This window comes from Scardinius erythrophthalmus (assembly GCF_964197995.2).
Source record: "Scardinius erythrophthalmus genome assembly, chromosome: 22".
NCBI classification, from domain to species: Eukaryota; Metazoa; Chordata; class Actinopteri; order Cypriniformes; family Leuciscidae; genus Scardinius; species Scardinius erythrophthalmus.
This window is the reverse complement of record NC_138242.1, coordinates 20,544,326-20,559,599: the sequence shown is the minus strand read 5'-3', so window position 1 is coordinate 20,559,599 and position 15,274 is coordinate 20,544,326. Positions and strand designations below refer to the sequence as shown.

The 15,274-nt window shown below is 36.6% G+C and overlaps 1 protein-coding gene across 4 annotated transcripts in view; it reads left to right on the top strand.

Annotated features, from left to right (window-relative positions):
- The window catches only part of oxsr1b (oxidative stress responsive kinase 1b), a 58,543-nt gene that overhangs the window by 18,994 nt on the left and 24,275 nt on the right, over positions 1-15,274 (top strand). For all 4 annotated transcript variants that reach the window (XM_081352011.1, XM_081352012.1, XM_081352014.1 and 1 more), the window contains exons 3-4: positions 3,937-4,045; positions 11,520-11,661. In XM_081352011.1, coding sequence (XP_081208137.1) covers positions 3,937-4,045; positions 11,520-11,661 — 251 coding nt within the window. The remainder of the gene's footprint in view (positions 1-3,936; positions 4,046-11,519; positions 11,662-15,274) is intronic.

Here is a 15,274-nt window from a genome sequence, read left to right as displayed (position 1 = left end):
GAGCTGTTGAGAGAGAGAGAAAGAGAGAGTGTGTGTGTGTATCATAAAGGCATGAGGGCACTGTAAAATATATGTGGGTCAAAGTTAAGTGAATATGTTTAAGAAAATGCACATAGATGTGTGGATAGTTTCGCTGCATAAGATTTTAAATGAATAAACAAATTGACAAATGTTTACCCCAGGCTTTAACATAAATGTAATGCAAATAGAAATGTATAATGGAGAACAGCATATATAAAGTGAGAAATTTGCCCTGAGGAAGAAGGAAAGTGTTTTTTTCCACTGGGCGTAGTAGCAGAAAGGCAGTGACATAAGCGCAGACAAAGAGTCTCAGTGCTTTTCTTTGCTCATTGTCCTCTGGACGTACACGAATCGGGTGGCAAACAGTCTCTTGATGTCACCCTCCCTGCTCAGGCTATTGTTTTTGTCTCTCTCGGTTAGACATCGGCCAGCCACGCTGAGATGACCCCTCGGCTACTACTGTGAGAATGCAGATGGAGCACTAGCCATTGAATGTCCAAAGACCGTCCTGTGCGTTATTGTTTTCATACGCCCTCAAACTGGTGTCTATCGTGGAACTGGACACAGCCTTTGTGGAGCCAGCCAAAGCTGACTAAATTGTTGAATGAAATCCAGCTTTGGGACGGAGGGGTGGGACATACCCAGTGGCCCACTGTTGGGGTGTCAGTGACCCTACAGGGTTGGCACGGGAGGAGCTTTGTCTTGACTGGTATACATGATTGCACTTGTACATTTATTTTTTGGGTCAGTGGAGAACATGGCTCATGTTCACGGGGACATTTGAGGATTCAGCTTGGAAAGTTCAACTGCCATGAGTTGTTTTTCAGGAACTTGAAATGGCCTGTTTTCTTATTCTTATTCATTTTTTATATTGGAGGGGACTGCAACCTGACCCTTTACTTGAAGCAAAGTGGTGCACTTAATTACAACATGGCTGCAGTTTTGCTACTTTTCATTACCAGACTTGCATTCAAACTATAGTTAATTTAATACGGAAGTGTTTGTGTAAATTGGATGCAGACTTTAGAACATGTTTAGTTGAGGTATGCTGATCTACTTGAGTTTCTGCCATTTCTGTCTTTCATGTAGTGTTGGACTATTGAGTAGTGATTTCAAAAGACTGTTAAAATTTGGCTGATTTACACCTGACACCTGAGGTTTTCATGCTTGAATGTTCAAAATACACATTATTTTTCACATATTTTACATTATTGCAGCACCTCTTTTCCCAGTCTGACAGTAACGCTCTGTTTAGTTCCTGTCTCTATGAAGCCCCTCCTTCTGAAAAGCGAAATGTGCTCTGATTGGTTGGCTGGACTAGTGTCTTGTGATTGGTCAACCACTTTGAGCTTGTTTCTGAAATGTCACTCCCCTTACCATAATCGCGAGTTTCACTACTCAACTCAAGTTTCGACTAACACAACTCAACCAGGTCTCACCCCTTTTTTTTTTGCGTATGCCTTGGGCGGGAATTATTTAAATGAAGAATATTGTAACATGTATGTTTCTAGAAGAAAACTTAAGACTACTGTTTCAGGGAGTTCAGAAACAGTGCTTACTGATATAGAGAATATCTCCCTTTGTAGTAGACTTTGTGCTTTGTAACTTTGCAGATGTTCAAGCAGCAACATTACACACTAAAGTAAGTTGAAATGTAAAACCGGATAATGTAAAGAAATTCATCCATGTAAAGAAATTATTTTCAAAATAAATGTTTATTTTTTTTTTATTTTAGAAAATAGAATAGCTTGAAAGCTCAGGTCCCCATTCAGTTTAATATTAACAAAGCAGCATAAGACAATATGAAGCTCAGCATTGTGGAATGAACAATATATAAACTCATGTAGCCATTCATTAGCATCAAGCTTGCAGTTAAGTTTCTTTTATTGATTGCTTTGCCTTGCATGTAACAAATTGGACAAGACTAGGCCTGACAGCTGAAAAGAAATGGCAGAATAGCTTTATAATATCATTAGTAAGCCCCCACCATCAAATGACTTGGGGAAAACTCACTCAGAGTGATGGATTCGGCCTCAGTGCCAACATTACCTCAGCTGTCAGTCTCTCGGAGCTGCAAGGGTTTCACTTTAACTGCTCCGTCAAATGGAAAGACTAGCAAATAAACAGGGGATGGAGAAAAACTACTTGTTTTTCCTTCTGTCTTCGATTGCTAAAAAAATCCATCTAGCATCCCCGTTTTGCTGATGAACATTGACAGTAACAGCATACACACCTATTTATTTGGACACCTTGGTTATTTGGAACAGGCTGTAAGGCAATCGGGTGAAGGTGTCGTGGTGTTTATAGCACTCTTGGATTGATGTTGTTTATTTTACAGTTTGTTCGTGCTTTGCGGTCGGTGAAAGTGGCTGGAGGTGCTTCATATACGAGTGAGCTAATAAAAACTACTAGTTCACCTGAAGTGCGTAAATATCTGCACTGAACCTGAAGATTTGCCAACTGTGCAACTGAGCTAGACTTGTTTAAACATTAATCCAGATCTGGAATGGCACCATTGTGAGGCACCTCAGTTATTCGGTTAAGCCAGGAGGCCCAGTGCATTCTGGACCACATACTATGTGACTGTATGTATACACAGTAAATGCCTTATTCAGTCTGCGACAAGCACATGAACTGATTCCACTGTTTAACGCTGTCTTTCTAAAGAACAGGGTCCCCGCGGATCCTTAAGTCTTAAATTTAGTTTTATCAAATTTGGTGTCATAAAATTAAGAAAAGATTTGATTATTATTTCAAGATGTCTTAAATGTGGGGATGAAAAACCAGGAATCGCAACATGGCTTAATGTAATCAACTTCAAAAGGCTACAATTTGATGAAATAAAAGTGTGCGCTGCATGTTTCAAAGTAAAAACGCAGCACTGTTGCTTGTTCTACAGCCTCACGCTTTCAGAGCAGTGTGCAATCACCGAAAAGCCCACATTTATGCCAAGTGATTACTTTGATCTACTGTTTATGATTTATGACTGTTTATGTTTATATCTGTCATACCTGCAAACTCTTCGCCTTTCGGCAAGGAAAGTTTCGATGGAATTTTTTTTTTTTTTTTTTTTCATATTACCTCCATAGAATTACTAATAAAACAGCGCTACTTTATTTACAGAGGTAACCAGAGAAACCACTATATATCTACTGTCTGTCTACTGTATTTGCATTTTCTTTCAGCACGTCTTCCATTTTATTTAGATCAATGTAAAAATCAACTCATAATTTTACACAGCTTCCACACAATGTTGCAAAGGTTAACAGGTGGATCGGTTGCGCTTTATTTTACAGTACGTGCACTTTCAATGTACTTACAGTGTACTTGCCAAGAAAGTACTGAATAATATAAGGTAACTACTTGGGTTAAGGTTAAAGTTAGGTTTAGGGGTAGGTTCAGGGTAAGTACCTAGTTATTACCCAGTTATTGTAATTACTACAATAAGTATACAGTATGTGAAACAGGACTGTAAAATAAAGTGCTACCGGTAGATCAACAAGCTAATGTGCATACATTTTTTACAATAATAAAGTTTTAGAATATTATGTATAATCATATTTTATATGAATATGTAACTATGTTTTAAAGGCTGAAATGTGATGTTTATAATTTTATACAACTTGTTTTTGTCAAAACTTTTATTATTTGAATGGTAAAGTTGTTTAATTTTTTACAGTCATTTTATGGTTTAGGATGTTGCCATAAACATTGATCTACATCCCCCTACCCAACGATATTAATTGTATTTGTGGAGGTCTTGAAAAACATCTTAAAAGCCTTAAATTGGATTTTAAAAACCCTGCAGATGCCTTGAAGGAATCAGATTGGTTGTTTCATCCAATTTGTGAATTATTCAGAAAGCATATTGGTTAAATCAGGTTAACTGTGTTTTTTTTTTCCTTCTCTCTCTAGAAAGAGATTCAGGCGATGAGCCAGTGTCACCATCCCAACATCGTGTCGTACTACACGTCGTTTGTGGTGAAGGATGAGCTGTGGTTGGTCATGAAGCTGCTCAGTGGTGGTAAGTCCTGCCCACCTGTCCTTTTTCCTCCAATCAAATCGCTTAATTTCCAGTTGGTTGCATCCAAGCACTGAAAAAAGCCATTCAGTTATGTCGATTCCAATTTTGATGCAACATCCTGTGCACTGAGAGGACTTGATTTGGTGGATTTTTGAAGGCAGCAACTGAAGGAGCTTTGAGAGAAGTAAAAAAAAAAAAAAAGAATTTAAATTAAGATTTCATTTTTATTGAAAAAGAAGCACTGTAGTTAACAAATATATTTGTTCGGTTTTAATTACTTGAATTTGTTGTAGGTCATTAGACATGACCATGTGATGCCTTAGAGTTATGTTGGGTGTAATTAGCTTGTGGAAAAACACATATCCATTATTATAGCTACCTAATCATTTTTGAGGAGGAGATATATTATCCAATAAACTTGCTGTTCTAGAAAGAAAAAATATTAAGAAAGCTGCTATGAATATGTGCAATTCACCAACAACATACACCACAGTTCAAAAGTTCTGGGTTGGTACGATAATTATTTATTTTTTTATTTTTTTTGTAAATAGGATTTTGTTGTAACATTATAAATGTCATTGCTGTCACTTTTAATTAATTTAATGCTTTCTTGCTGAATAAAACTATTAATTTCTCTTCAAAACAATATCTTACTGACACCACAAGTTTAAACAGTAGTGTTTATTTGGTCATTCATCTTTCAAATACTGTTTGACACATTAAATTAAGTTTTACCAAGATATATAGATGGTTTCTCTTGGTAGTAGAAATAAATGCATGCGTTTGTATTTCAGTTTTGAGTGCTATATTAGGATCTCAAATGAGCCGTTTAGAATGATAATAGAGTTTTCCAGGAGCTCCCCTACGGAGTTAATCAGAGGCTGCTGTTAATTACAGCAGATGCATTAGTGCAGCAGCCTGAGACTCACACAATTTCGTACAGCATTATTGCATTATAACTTGTGTCCAGCACGGATATCTTTTGACAATCTTGCCAGTCTGGCTTTTGGGGAATTTCTCCTAAGACATGCACAAGCACATCTTGGCACATAAAGTTATGCAAACAGATCAGAATTTGTTATCTTTTTTTCAGCTGTGAAGTTGCTGTAAATAGTTTTATTTAGGGCTGCACGTTATATCGAGTGCGATTGTCAAATTGCACAGGGTACGATTTAGTTAAAAAAATATGCGCTGCCGTTTTCAGAGTGAAGCGCGGCATTTACACATGCGTAGTTTATTATAAAGTGTTTCAGCGGTGCTTCATTCTGAAACTGACAGCTCATATTTTTATTCTGCAAACCGTAAAAATAAAAGCTTGTTTAAAAATGAAGAAATTAAGACGTAAATATTAGTATTGTAATTTTACAGTAAAATAAAAAGAATTACCAGATTTTATATATTTTAAAATATAATAATATTATTAAAATGTTATTCATGATTTTGTTTAATAATCCTTTTTAAATAAGTCACAATAAATTCTTCACATATTGATGTGCTCTATATATAGTATATATTGAATTGGTCAACAGTGTTTTGATTCTTGTAAAAAGTAACCCATGTATGATCAATTTTCCCATTTTTTTTTTTTTTTTTTAGTTTTCCCAAATCGTTCAGCCCTACAAGGATTTCACGCTCAAAGTCCTCAGAAAAAGTAATTATTATTATTATTTATTATTATTATTATTATGCTGATGCACTCCCCCAAAATCCACCCCACTCACTCGAGAATGATACATTTATTCCAAATATGGCTATTCATGTCATCAGGTGAAAATTCCTGCATCTTTTCATATGGAAATATATATTGCAGAAAAACTGAATATTGCTATGTCCGTTTTTTCCCCAGTGTCGTGCAGCCCTGGTTTTAAACAGCCCGTTTTGCTTCTTGATTGCATTGCGTCCTTAAGCTCCAATAGTCCTCCTCCTTCCAAACCCCATTGTGTAAAGCAACTGCTGAGAGTTTGATGATATGTTTCAAGCCAGCGTGTAATGCTCTGTCCCAGACGCAGCCAAGTGCTGGACAGGGAGATTATAGTGTGGCTCATGCTGACACTGACAGCCGTGGGACGCGGCCTTTCTTCCCCCGGTGCAGAGCTGAAATCACTCTGTCTGGATAATCGCAGTTCATTTTACGCCTGTCATCAGCTGTCGTGCCCTCCTGCTTCTGCCAGCTGAAGATGCCCAGGTGGCACGCAGCCCATTTTAAGTATGAAGGTAGGCCACGACAGGTCTCACAGCTGTGGGGCAGGCGGCATAACAGATACTGCTGTGTTTTTATTGTGTAAAAAAGGGCAGGGGTCTTAAAAGGATAGTTAAGCTAAAAATGAAAATTGCCATCATTTACTCACCCTCATGTGATTCTAAACTGACTTTCTTCTGTGGAACACAAAAAAATAAACATTTTTGAAGAGGTTTTTTTTTTTGTCCATACAATGAAAGTCAATGGGGTCCAATCAGTGTTGTTTTGGACCCCATTGACTTCCATTGTATGGACAAAAACAGTTCAGACATTCCTCAAAATATATTCTTTTGCATGAAAAATAAAGTCAGACAGGTTTGGAATAATATGAGGGTGAGTAAATGATAACAATTTCAATTTTTGAGTGAACTATCCCTTTAAATATAACAGCAAAAATTCATTAGCCAATCATTTATCAGTGAACAGTTAAAGAGCTGTACTGCTCAAAGCCATCTGTTGGTTGGTAGCCTGGTAGCCGTCCCATCTTGACAGTGGCGTTTGTAACGTTCCCTTTGACAGCTGTCAGAAGTGATGAGGTAAATAGGAATGTGATTTTACATGATGCTGCTTGGTGGCATTCCATAGTTTCAGCATAGGAAGTGCGTTCAGGAAAGAACTACGAAACAAACATTCTTTCTTTTTTTTTTACTAATTTTGTCATTCCCTCCACTTCCTGTGTACTGTCCTGTACCATGAAGGCAAAACGGGCTTAAACTAAAGAAAAAAGAAAAAAGAAAAGAATAATACATCTCATAGATGCTTTATTCACACATGGCATTTACAGGAAGAGCAGATGTGGCAGAAAGTCACCTTCTCAGCCTGGCCTATTTGTTGGGTACAAAGGTATGTGAGATACGGAACAAGATCAGTAACTTCATTATAATTATAATAAATAATAATTAGTTACATTTATATAGTGCATTTCTGGGCACTACTCAAAGCGCTTTTACATAGAAGGGGGGGGGGGGGGAATCTCCTCAATCCTGTACACATTAGCACATAGCACTTTTGTGTTCATTAGTACATAGCACAAAAGATTTTGTCCTCTCTGGCTTCTGAACAGCACTTGTAAGTAGATCTTTTACAGCTAGATGGGAGTTTTGCAACTTTACAAGCACACATTGTTGGCTGTCACCTGTGTGCTGCACTGGATATAAATGAGTCATTCTACAAAACCGGTGCCATTTGTGTACAAGTGCAAAAACAGAATCATATATTATCATATAGTAAAAGGTGGAGTAGCTTCTACACACCAACAAACATCCAATAACTTTTATTATATTATAATTTATTTTAGATATTAAAATGTATACATTTTTCAAATAATAGAATAGAATAGAATTCAATTTATGCTTACACATTTTATTTATCTGACAGAATATATTCAAATTACAAAAAAGTCTTCTCACATAGTGATATAGACATTTAAAAATGTTCTACACATCAGCAAAAATCCAATAGCTATTTATTTATTGCATCCTATCATATATTAAAATGTAAATTTAAATTTACATAAAATTATGCATTTCAATTCATTGATGTAAAATATTAAAAAATGACTTTAGAAATCTCCTATTCAGCCTGGAAACGGGACCCTTTTTATTGAATGACCCAAATGATGACCATCCAATACTAAATGTAATGACTGTCTCACAGGGTCAAGATGAACAATCCACTTAAACAGATCAAATTTTGGAGACTCAGCATATTACACACACACACCTATAAGTACAAACATACAGACTATCAGGAATTTCAATATAAACTCAGTTCTACATTCATGAATGTGGATTTTTTTTCATCCAGGAAGCAGTTACCCAGAGCAAGCTGTCGCCGTCTTGTAGGTTTTAAGCACAATGTTTTGAAATATGGCGTTGTGCCCGTAGTGACTTTCAGCCCACTGAGAGACAACAGATGCTTCCTATCTTCCCTCTGCTCCTCCACCCTTATTTTCTTAGAGTAATCTTTCCCTCACCAGCAGCCCCGTATGGCCCTGTGCCCTTTGGCCCAGTGGGCACGACATGGCATGTTCCACCCACACCAATGCAGGATCCTTAGGAAGGCAGCAGTGTCAGATAGTCTGACAACTGTTGGACAAAGAGTCATTTTCTTTTCCTGTTGCAGAAGCATAATTGGAATTGCAGAAAGGGCATTGGGGAGATTTCCTGGTGATGCTTTTCCTCAAAGTGTCATGAGAGAATATCAAGAATGCTTTTGCACCACATGGTCACGGTTAGAGTTACTTTCAAGAGCATTTGGAATGGGAGTTTGGCTCATGTGAACAAGACATAAATCCATTTGTTTAGTATTTAATGAAATGTGAAGCGTTTACAGTCACATCTCCATCACACCTCAGCATGGGGCTTCACATGATTGAGGCGTTCCAGGATGAACTTTCTTGGGATTCGACGCTGGGGAAGTTTTGTTGATGAGCCCCCTCTGTCATTCATAATTAAAAGATTAGTTCATTTATTCAAAAAATGAAAGTTTTGTCACTTATTGTCATTGATTTTCTTCAATAAGATTAATTTTAACTTAAAGACAAGAATAAAAATCACGTCATCATTTACTCTCCCTCATATAGTTCCAAACCGTATCACTTTCTTCTGTGAAACACAAAAGGCGATATTAAGCAGAAAGTTCACGCTGCTCTTTTCCATTCAATCAAAGTGAATGGTGATCAGGAGTCAAACTCCAAAAATGACAGAAAAAGTGATCCATACAACTTGTGCGCTATATTTCAAAGTTGCCATGTGGCTTCAGAAGGAAATATAGCCCACAAATCATACTGACTATTTCCATTATAGCTTTTATGGTGCCTTTTGTTGTACGTTCTCACACTACAAAAACAGCACACTTTCTGGAATGGTATGGAAAAAGCAGCATGAACATTCTACTTAATATCTCCTTTTGTTTCCCACAGAAAAAACTCGTAAAGTTTAGAACATGAGGATGAGTTAATGCTAACCAAAGAGCTCAAGATATTTTGTGGAGTTGTGGGAAATTACTACATTTTTATCTATGCTCTCTGGCCCTCCCTTTGCATGTTTGACGCTAAGAATTTAGCTGGTTTCACTCAGCAGCCTCACCCATCAATCTCACATGGGTTTGTAAACTAATAGCATCATTTACCATCTCACTCTCTCTCTCTTTCTCTCTCTCTCTCTCTCTCTCTCTCTCTCTCTCTCTCTCTCTCTCTCTCTCTCTCTCTCTCTCTCTCTCTCTCTCTCTCTCTCTCTCTCTCTCTCTCTCTCTGTTGGAGCTTGACTGCTCTTAATCCAGGTCGTAGCCATCAGTGAAACTTGATGTGTTGTTCGCACAGTCAGCAGTGCGCTGGCTTCATGCCACACACACATGCCCGCACACACACACTTTCACCGTCTTGTTTTTCTTTCATTCGAATGCTCACTTATTTGAGTTTTTATATAAAACAACCTTCAGGCCACTCAGAGGTCGACGATACCCTTTTAAACCACGGAAGAAGAATGAGCTGTAGAAAGAAGAAAAAAAGAAGCCAAAATAAGAAAACACATAAGCCATTTTTCTGGTTCTCGAATCACTTTCACCATGAGCTATGGTGTGGGTGTGATAAACTACCTTGATTTCCTTGGCTATGATCTCACAGTTTTTCCTGGCGAGTCATGCTGCACTTCTTCAAAATACAATATTCAGTCTGTGTGAAATTGTATATCTGTATTTTTCATACATGTATTTTTGTATTTGCCATTTAATGGTTTAGAAATGTTGAGCAACCTGCATAGATGATATGCAAACATAATGCATAATCATACTGTGTATTTAACATTTTATATTTTACAGTTTATGGTATTTACCTACTGTTCAAAAGTTTGGGGTTGGTGAGGTTTTTTAATGGCTGCATTTATTTGATCAAAAATACAGTAAAAACAGTAACATGGTGAAATATTACTACATTTTAAAAACTTGTTATCTATTTAAATATATTTTAAAATGTAATTTATTCCTGTGATGGCAAAGATGTGATGGCAAAGACCATTTCTTATTATTATCAATGTTGAAAGTTGTGCAGCTTAATTTTTTTGTGAAAACTGATTTAAAAAAAAGCAACATTTTTTAAGAAATAGAAAGCTCAAAAGAACAGCATTTATTTTAAATACTGTAGATGCATTTACTGTCACTTTTGATCAATTAAATGCATATTTACTGAATTTAAGTATTCATTTCTTTAAACAAATCTTACTGACCCCACATTTTTGAATGGTAAGTTGTTTTTTGAGTATTAATATAATGTTTCCATCCTTAAGAAATATCCTAAAGTGATTGCGCTATTAAATATCCTTGTGCCTCTGGACTGTCGCTCTGCCCCACACAAACACTGGCCAGCCGCCCACTCTAGTGTACCGACGGCACGCTGCTGGACTTCCTCTCCCCCGGAGGGTTTAAAGTTCCGCTGTCGGCGTCAGTGAAGAGAACCCTGTGATGCCATGGGAGTTAACTTGATCAGAATTCTGGGAATTCCGAATTCTTTTTCTCAGAATTTCATTTCAGGTAGTGGGATGAAATTTCATGTGCTGTCAGCTCTCTCCATCTTTTCACATGGATAGGAATTACATATGCAACTCTAGGGTGGTTACATGAACAGACCATCTTTGTCTAACTGATGTCTGAAACGAGGCCGTTCAGAGCGTTCCCTGACACATGGAGGCCAGCGGATTTTTTGGTTTATGCCGTTTACATCAGCTCCCTCAGGATATTTTGTCTGTCTGTGCTGTTTGCGGGAGGTGCTGGCCATCCTCCAGCTCAAAAAAATGACCTTCATTCTCTTCATGGACTCTTTTATATGCCTTAATTAAATATCATGGGAAACATAATGATTGACAGATTGTTTTCCTAAAACATTTACTTTGGGTGTCCATATTTCTGTCCATCAAGGTTGAAACAATATTGGTTTGTTGGGTGTCCCATAATCAAGTTAAGCTTTGTAAATATAAACAGCACAAAAAGACTTAAATTCTTGGGAAGTAGCCAGAGCAAGTCACTGTAGATTATGACATTTTTGTCTGACCTTCTGGACAAGCTTTAAGGTCATGCACGCAAGCCAAGTGCACAAGAATGATGAACATCGGCCAGTAAGTCTGCCACAAAACGGCCTAGTAAATAACATGTGCCCTCTACAGAAGCTCTTCTAGCAAGTGCACTTGTGAAGCTAATGACAGTACAACTTCTACTAACAGCTCTGTGTTCTCCTTGTTGCAGGCTCAGTGTTAGATGTGATAAAGCACATCATTTCAAAGGGGGAACACAAGACCGGTGTGCTGGATGAACCCAGTATTGCTACAGTGCTGAAAGAGGTCCTTCAGGGTCTTGAGTACCTCCACAAAAATGGCCAGATCCACAGGTAACACTTCTCACTTTTAGAAAAGATTTTGAATACTTAGAAATTGTCATTTACTCACCGTCATGTTGTTCTAAACTTCTATGCTGTTTTTTTCTGTTTAACCCTTAAATGCACGAATGTTTCGCCAATCATTATTACATATCCGGGTCTTTAGTGACCCGTATCTATATCTAACACTGATGGAACTCTACCTGTCAAGATAATATAAAACTCTCCTGATATGAGTAACAATTACAGAAGAATAAAATAAAGCATATTTGTCACCTTTTGGAAGGGTTCAGTTTGAGCAGATGTTTTATACCATCATCACTGTCCTCATCAGAGCTCATTTCCCAGTACATTCAGCATCATATTCGCGATATCATACATATTCTCAAATCTATCATTTTCATCATCTTCAAAATCAGTATATTGATTGCTGACAGCTTCTTCACCAGAACCACAATCAAGTGACAATGACACTAATATTTGATTGCGTTCAGTACTTGCTCTGCAGTAAATCGCTGAGCCATTTCAAGTTTTGCTGATGATACTTCCTATTCTTTTGTTTTCTGCCTGCGATAACTATGAGTGAAACACTTCATCATTATGTATCAGACATTACCTTGTGGGATAAAGGTGAACTGCGTTTGTTTGAAATATGCGTTTAATGGATATTCAAAGAATATTCATTCAGCTCTTTTCCATACAATAAAAGTTTATAGTGATCGCAAAAATAACAAAAGGAAATCCAGTAAGAATAGTTGAATCCATGAAGAATCATTTAGGCTAATTAATTTGTGAACCAGATCAATTCATTCACTCAAAAGAACTGGTTTGAAAGAACAATTTATTCACAAATCGAATATTGTTTGTTAATAATTCAAATGCCTCTGTGATTTCTTTAACCACTCACTGGAAGGGGAAGATTTTCAGGGAATAATAACTTGAGTTTTGGCCTGTTTTTCACACAAAGTTATTGTAGGTTTCAGAAGATTTGTAATATCGTGCAAGATTTTATATGGACCATTTTTATTAGACTTTTATGGTGCTGTACAGACTGTTACTGTATGGAAAATATCTGTGTAGGAAAAACAAATCTTTTGTGAGAAAAAACAACATAAAAAGACATGAGAATGAGTAAATAATGACAGAATTTTCATTTTGAAATGAACTGTCTCTTTAAGACTGGACTGGTTTCAACACAAAGAAGGTCTGTAGGATGCCTCTGGACCGAGACTCCATTTAATCAGCCTAATCTCAGATGATGAATGATGGAATTAATGAATTCCGTTTCAGAATCAACATCTGCTTGAGTTTCCAATGGAAATCCATGGAAAAACTGAGTGAGCTCTCTAGTCTAATCGTACCCTAAAGTCTTTTATCATTAAATCTTTAAAACATACAAATCTCAGTTGATGCTGGCCAAGCGTATATGGCCGTTTCATTCCCAATCTTTTACTAAGCTCATCAAAGATTCCTTTGCTAGTTTATCTGAGACATTCATCTTCAGAAGTCAATACACTCTTTGCGGTGATGACTCATTGATGGCTAATTTAAATCAACTGTCGGTTTCTCTCTCTATCTCTCCCTTTTTATATTAATTGCTTTCTTCTCATATCCCTTGTTCCATCTGTACACGCACAGGCCTGTTAAAGCAGACAGTGTAAATAAATCGCAGGCTTTTAGTCTGGTTAAATACCCATGACTTGCAAGCTTGACTCTGAATCTCAATGAAGGAGACCTTGTCTTTTTGGTCTCTGCTGTGCCGCCAGTGGGACGGGAGGTCATTTTTGACTTGTTAGAAGCCTGTTAGAGTGTTTTTAAGATGTCTGACATCAAATTGAGTAAATTTAGTTTGTTGCCTTTAATTATGTGGACTTTAATTATGTATTATGATTATTTTTTTCTTCCTGTATTGACGTGTTGTATGTAATGTTAGATGGGACTACCAGTCAAAGGTTTTGGATCGGTAAGATTTTTAATGTTTTTAAAAGAATCTCTTCTACTCACCAAGGCTACATTTATTTGATTAAAAAAAAAAAAAAAAAAAACAGTAATATTGTTAAACATTATTCAAATTTAAAACAGCTGTTAACACTTTATTGTTTTCTATGTACGCAATAAGGTACGAGAGGCTGTGCTGTATCGTAGATAGATAGATAGATAGATAGATAGATAGATAGATAGATAGATAGATAGATAGATAGATAGATAGATAGATAGATAGATAGATAGATAGATAGATAGATAGATAGATAGATAGATAGATAGATAGTAAAGTGTCATTTATTTCTGTGATCAAAGCTAAATACATGAATAAATGCTGTTCTTTTGAACTTTCTATTCATCAAAGAATCCTGTTAAAAATTCAGCTTTGATCACAGGGATAAATTACATTTTAAAATATATTAAAATAGAGAACATTTATTTTAAATTGTCATAATATTTCACGATATTACTGTTTTTTATTTTTTATTTTAATCAAATAAATGCAACCTTGGTGAGCAGAAGAGACTTCTTTTAAAAAACATTAATAATCTTACCGAACGGCAGTGTACATACATGCATGCATACATACATATATGTTTGTGTGTGTGTGCCGCAAGGAGGGAGTGACACGATACCCTCCACATCCCTGGAGAATGCAATTAGACACTGGCTTAAGGCTGGCATGAGGTCAGTTGTCAAAAGGGAGTGAAGCAGCAAAATTCTTCATCATCCTCACTGCCCTGTGAAGTCCAGCAGATGGATGTAAAAATCATCTCGCCCATCTACTCCCTCCCTCGTGGCTTCTCGAATAGTCTTTCACCCTCGCCACAGTTTAAGAACAATCTGTCGATGTAGAGCTTTGAGCTTCTCTTGGACTCAGATGGACTCTTTGGGTCTGTCCTCACACTGAGGCTTTCTTTGTTATGAGTGTCAGCTGGGGAAACCAGAACACGTTGTCATGGCTCCCACAGAGGGGTGACATCATTGCTGAGGCTGTAAGAGATCTGTATCGCTTAGATCTCAGGAAACCATTCCGCTTTTGTTCTGACATTCTTTGGATTGCCTAGTACCATCTGGGTTTTATATGGTGATGCAGTTGCTTTCTGGGAAGTTTGAACCCTGTAGTATGATTATCGTTCCTTGTCCTCCAAGTTTCTAATTTTGTAAGATAAAATATGAATTGGCACTTTCACTAAAAAAAAATAAACATTTGTCATAGTCGATTCAGATTGAAACAACATTTGTAAACTATTTTACAATTAAGTTGCAGACTCATTTGCTTAAGTGGTGGTAGTAATAAATAAAATGAATATTTTACATATATACATTATTATATACATATAATATATACATACATATATATATACATATTGCAGACGCATTTATCCAAAGTGACTTACAAATGACAAATACAATGGGATTCATCTTGAGGCAATAACATGAGAACTGCTTGCAGTACAAAGTTTCAAACATTGTCTTGAATTGTACAAGCTGGAAAACAGTAAAAACATAGAAGTTTTTTTTTTTTCGTTCTAATAATTGATATAAAACATTAAATTAATAGTATATTCATGGTGGATTTTTAAAGGTTATTTTAACATAATGTCTTATTTTCTTTTGTCAACTTTTTGTGTCATTTCCA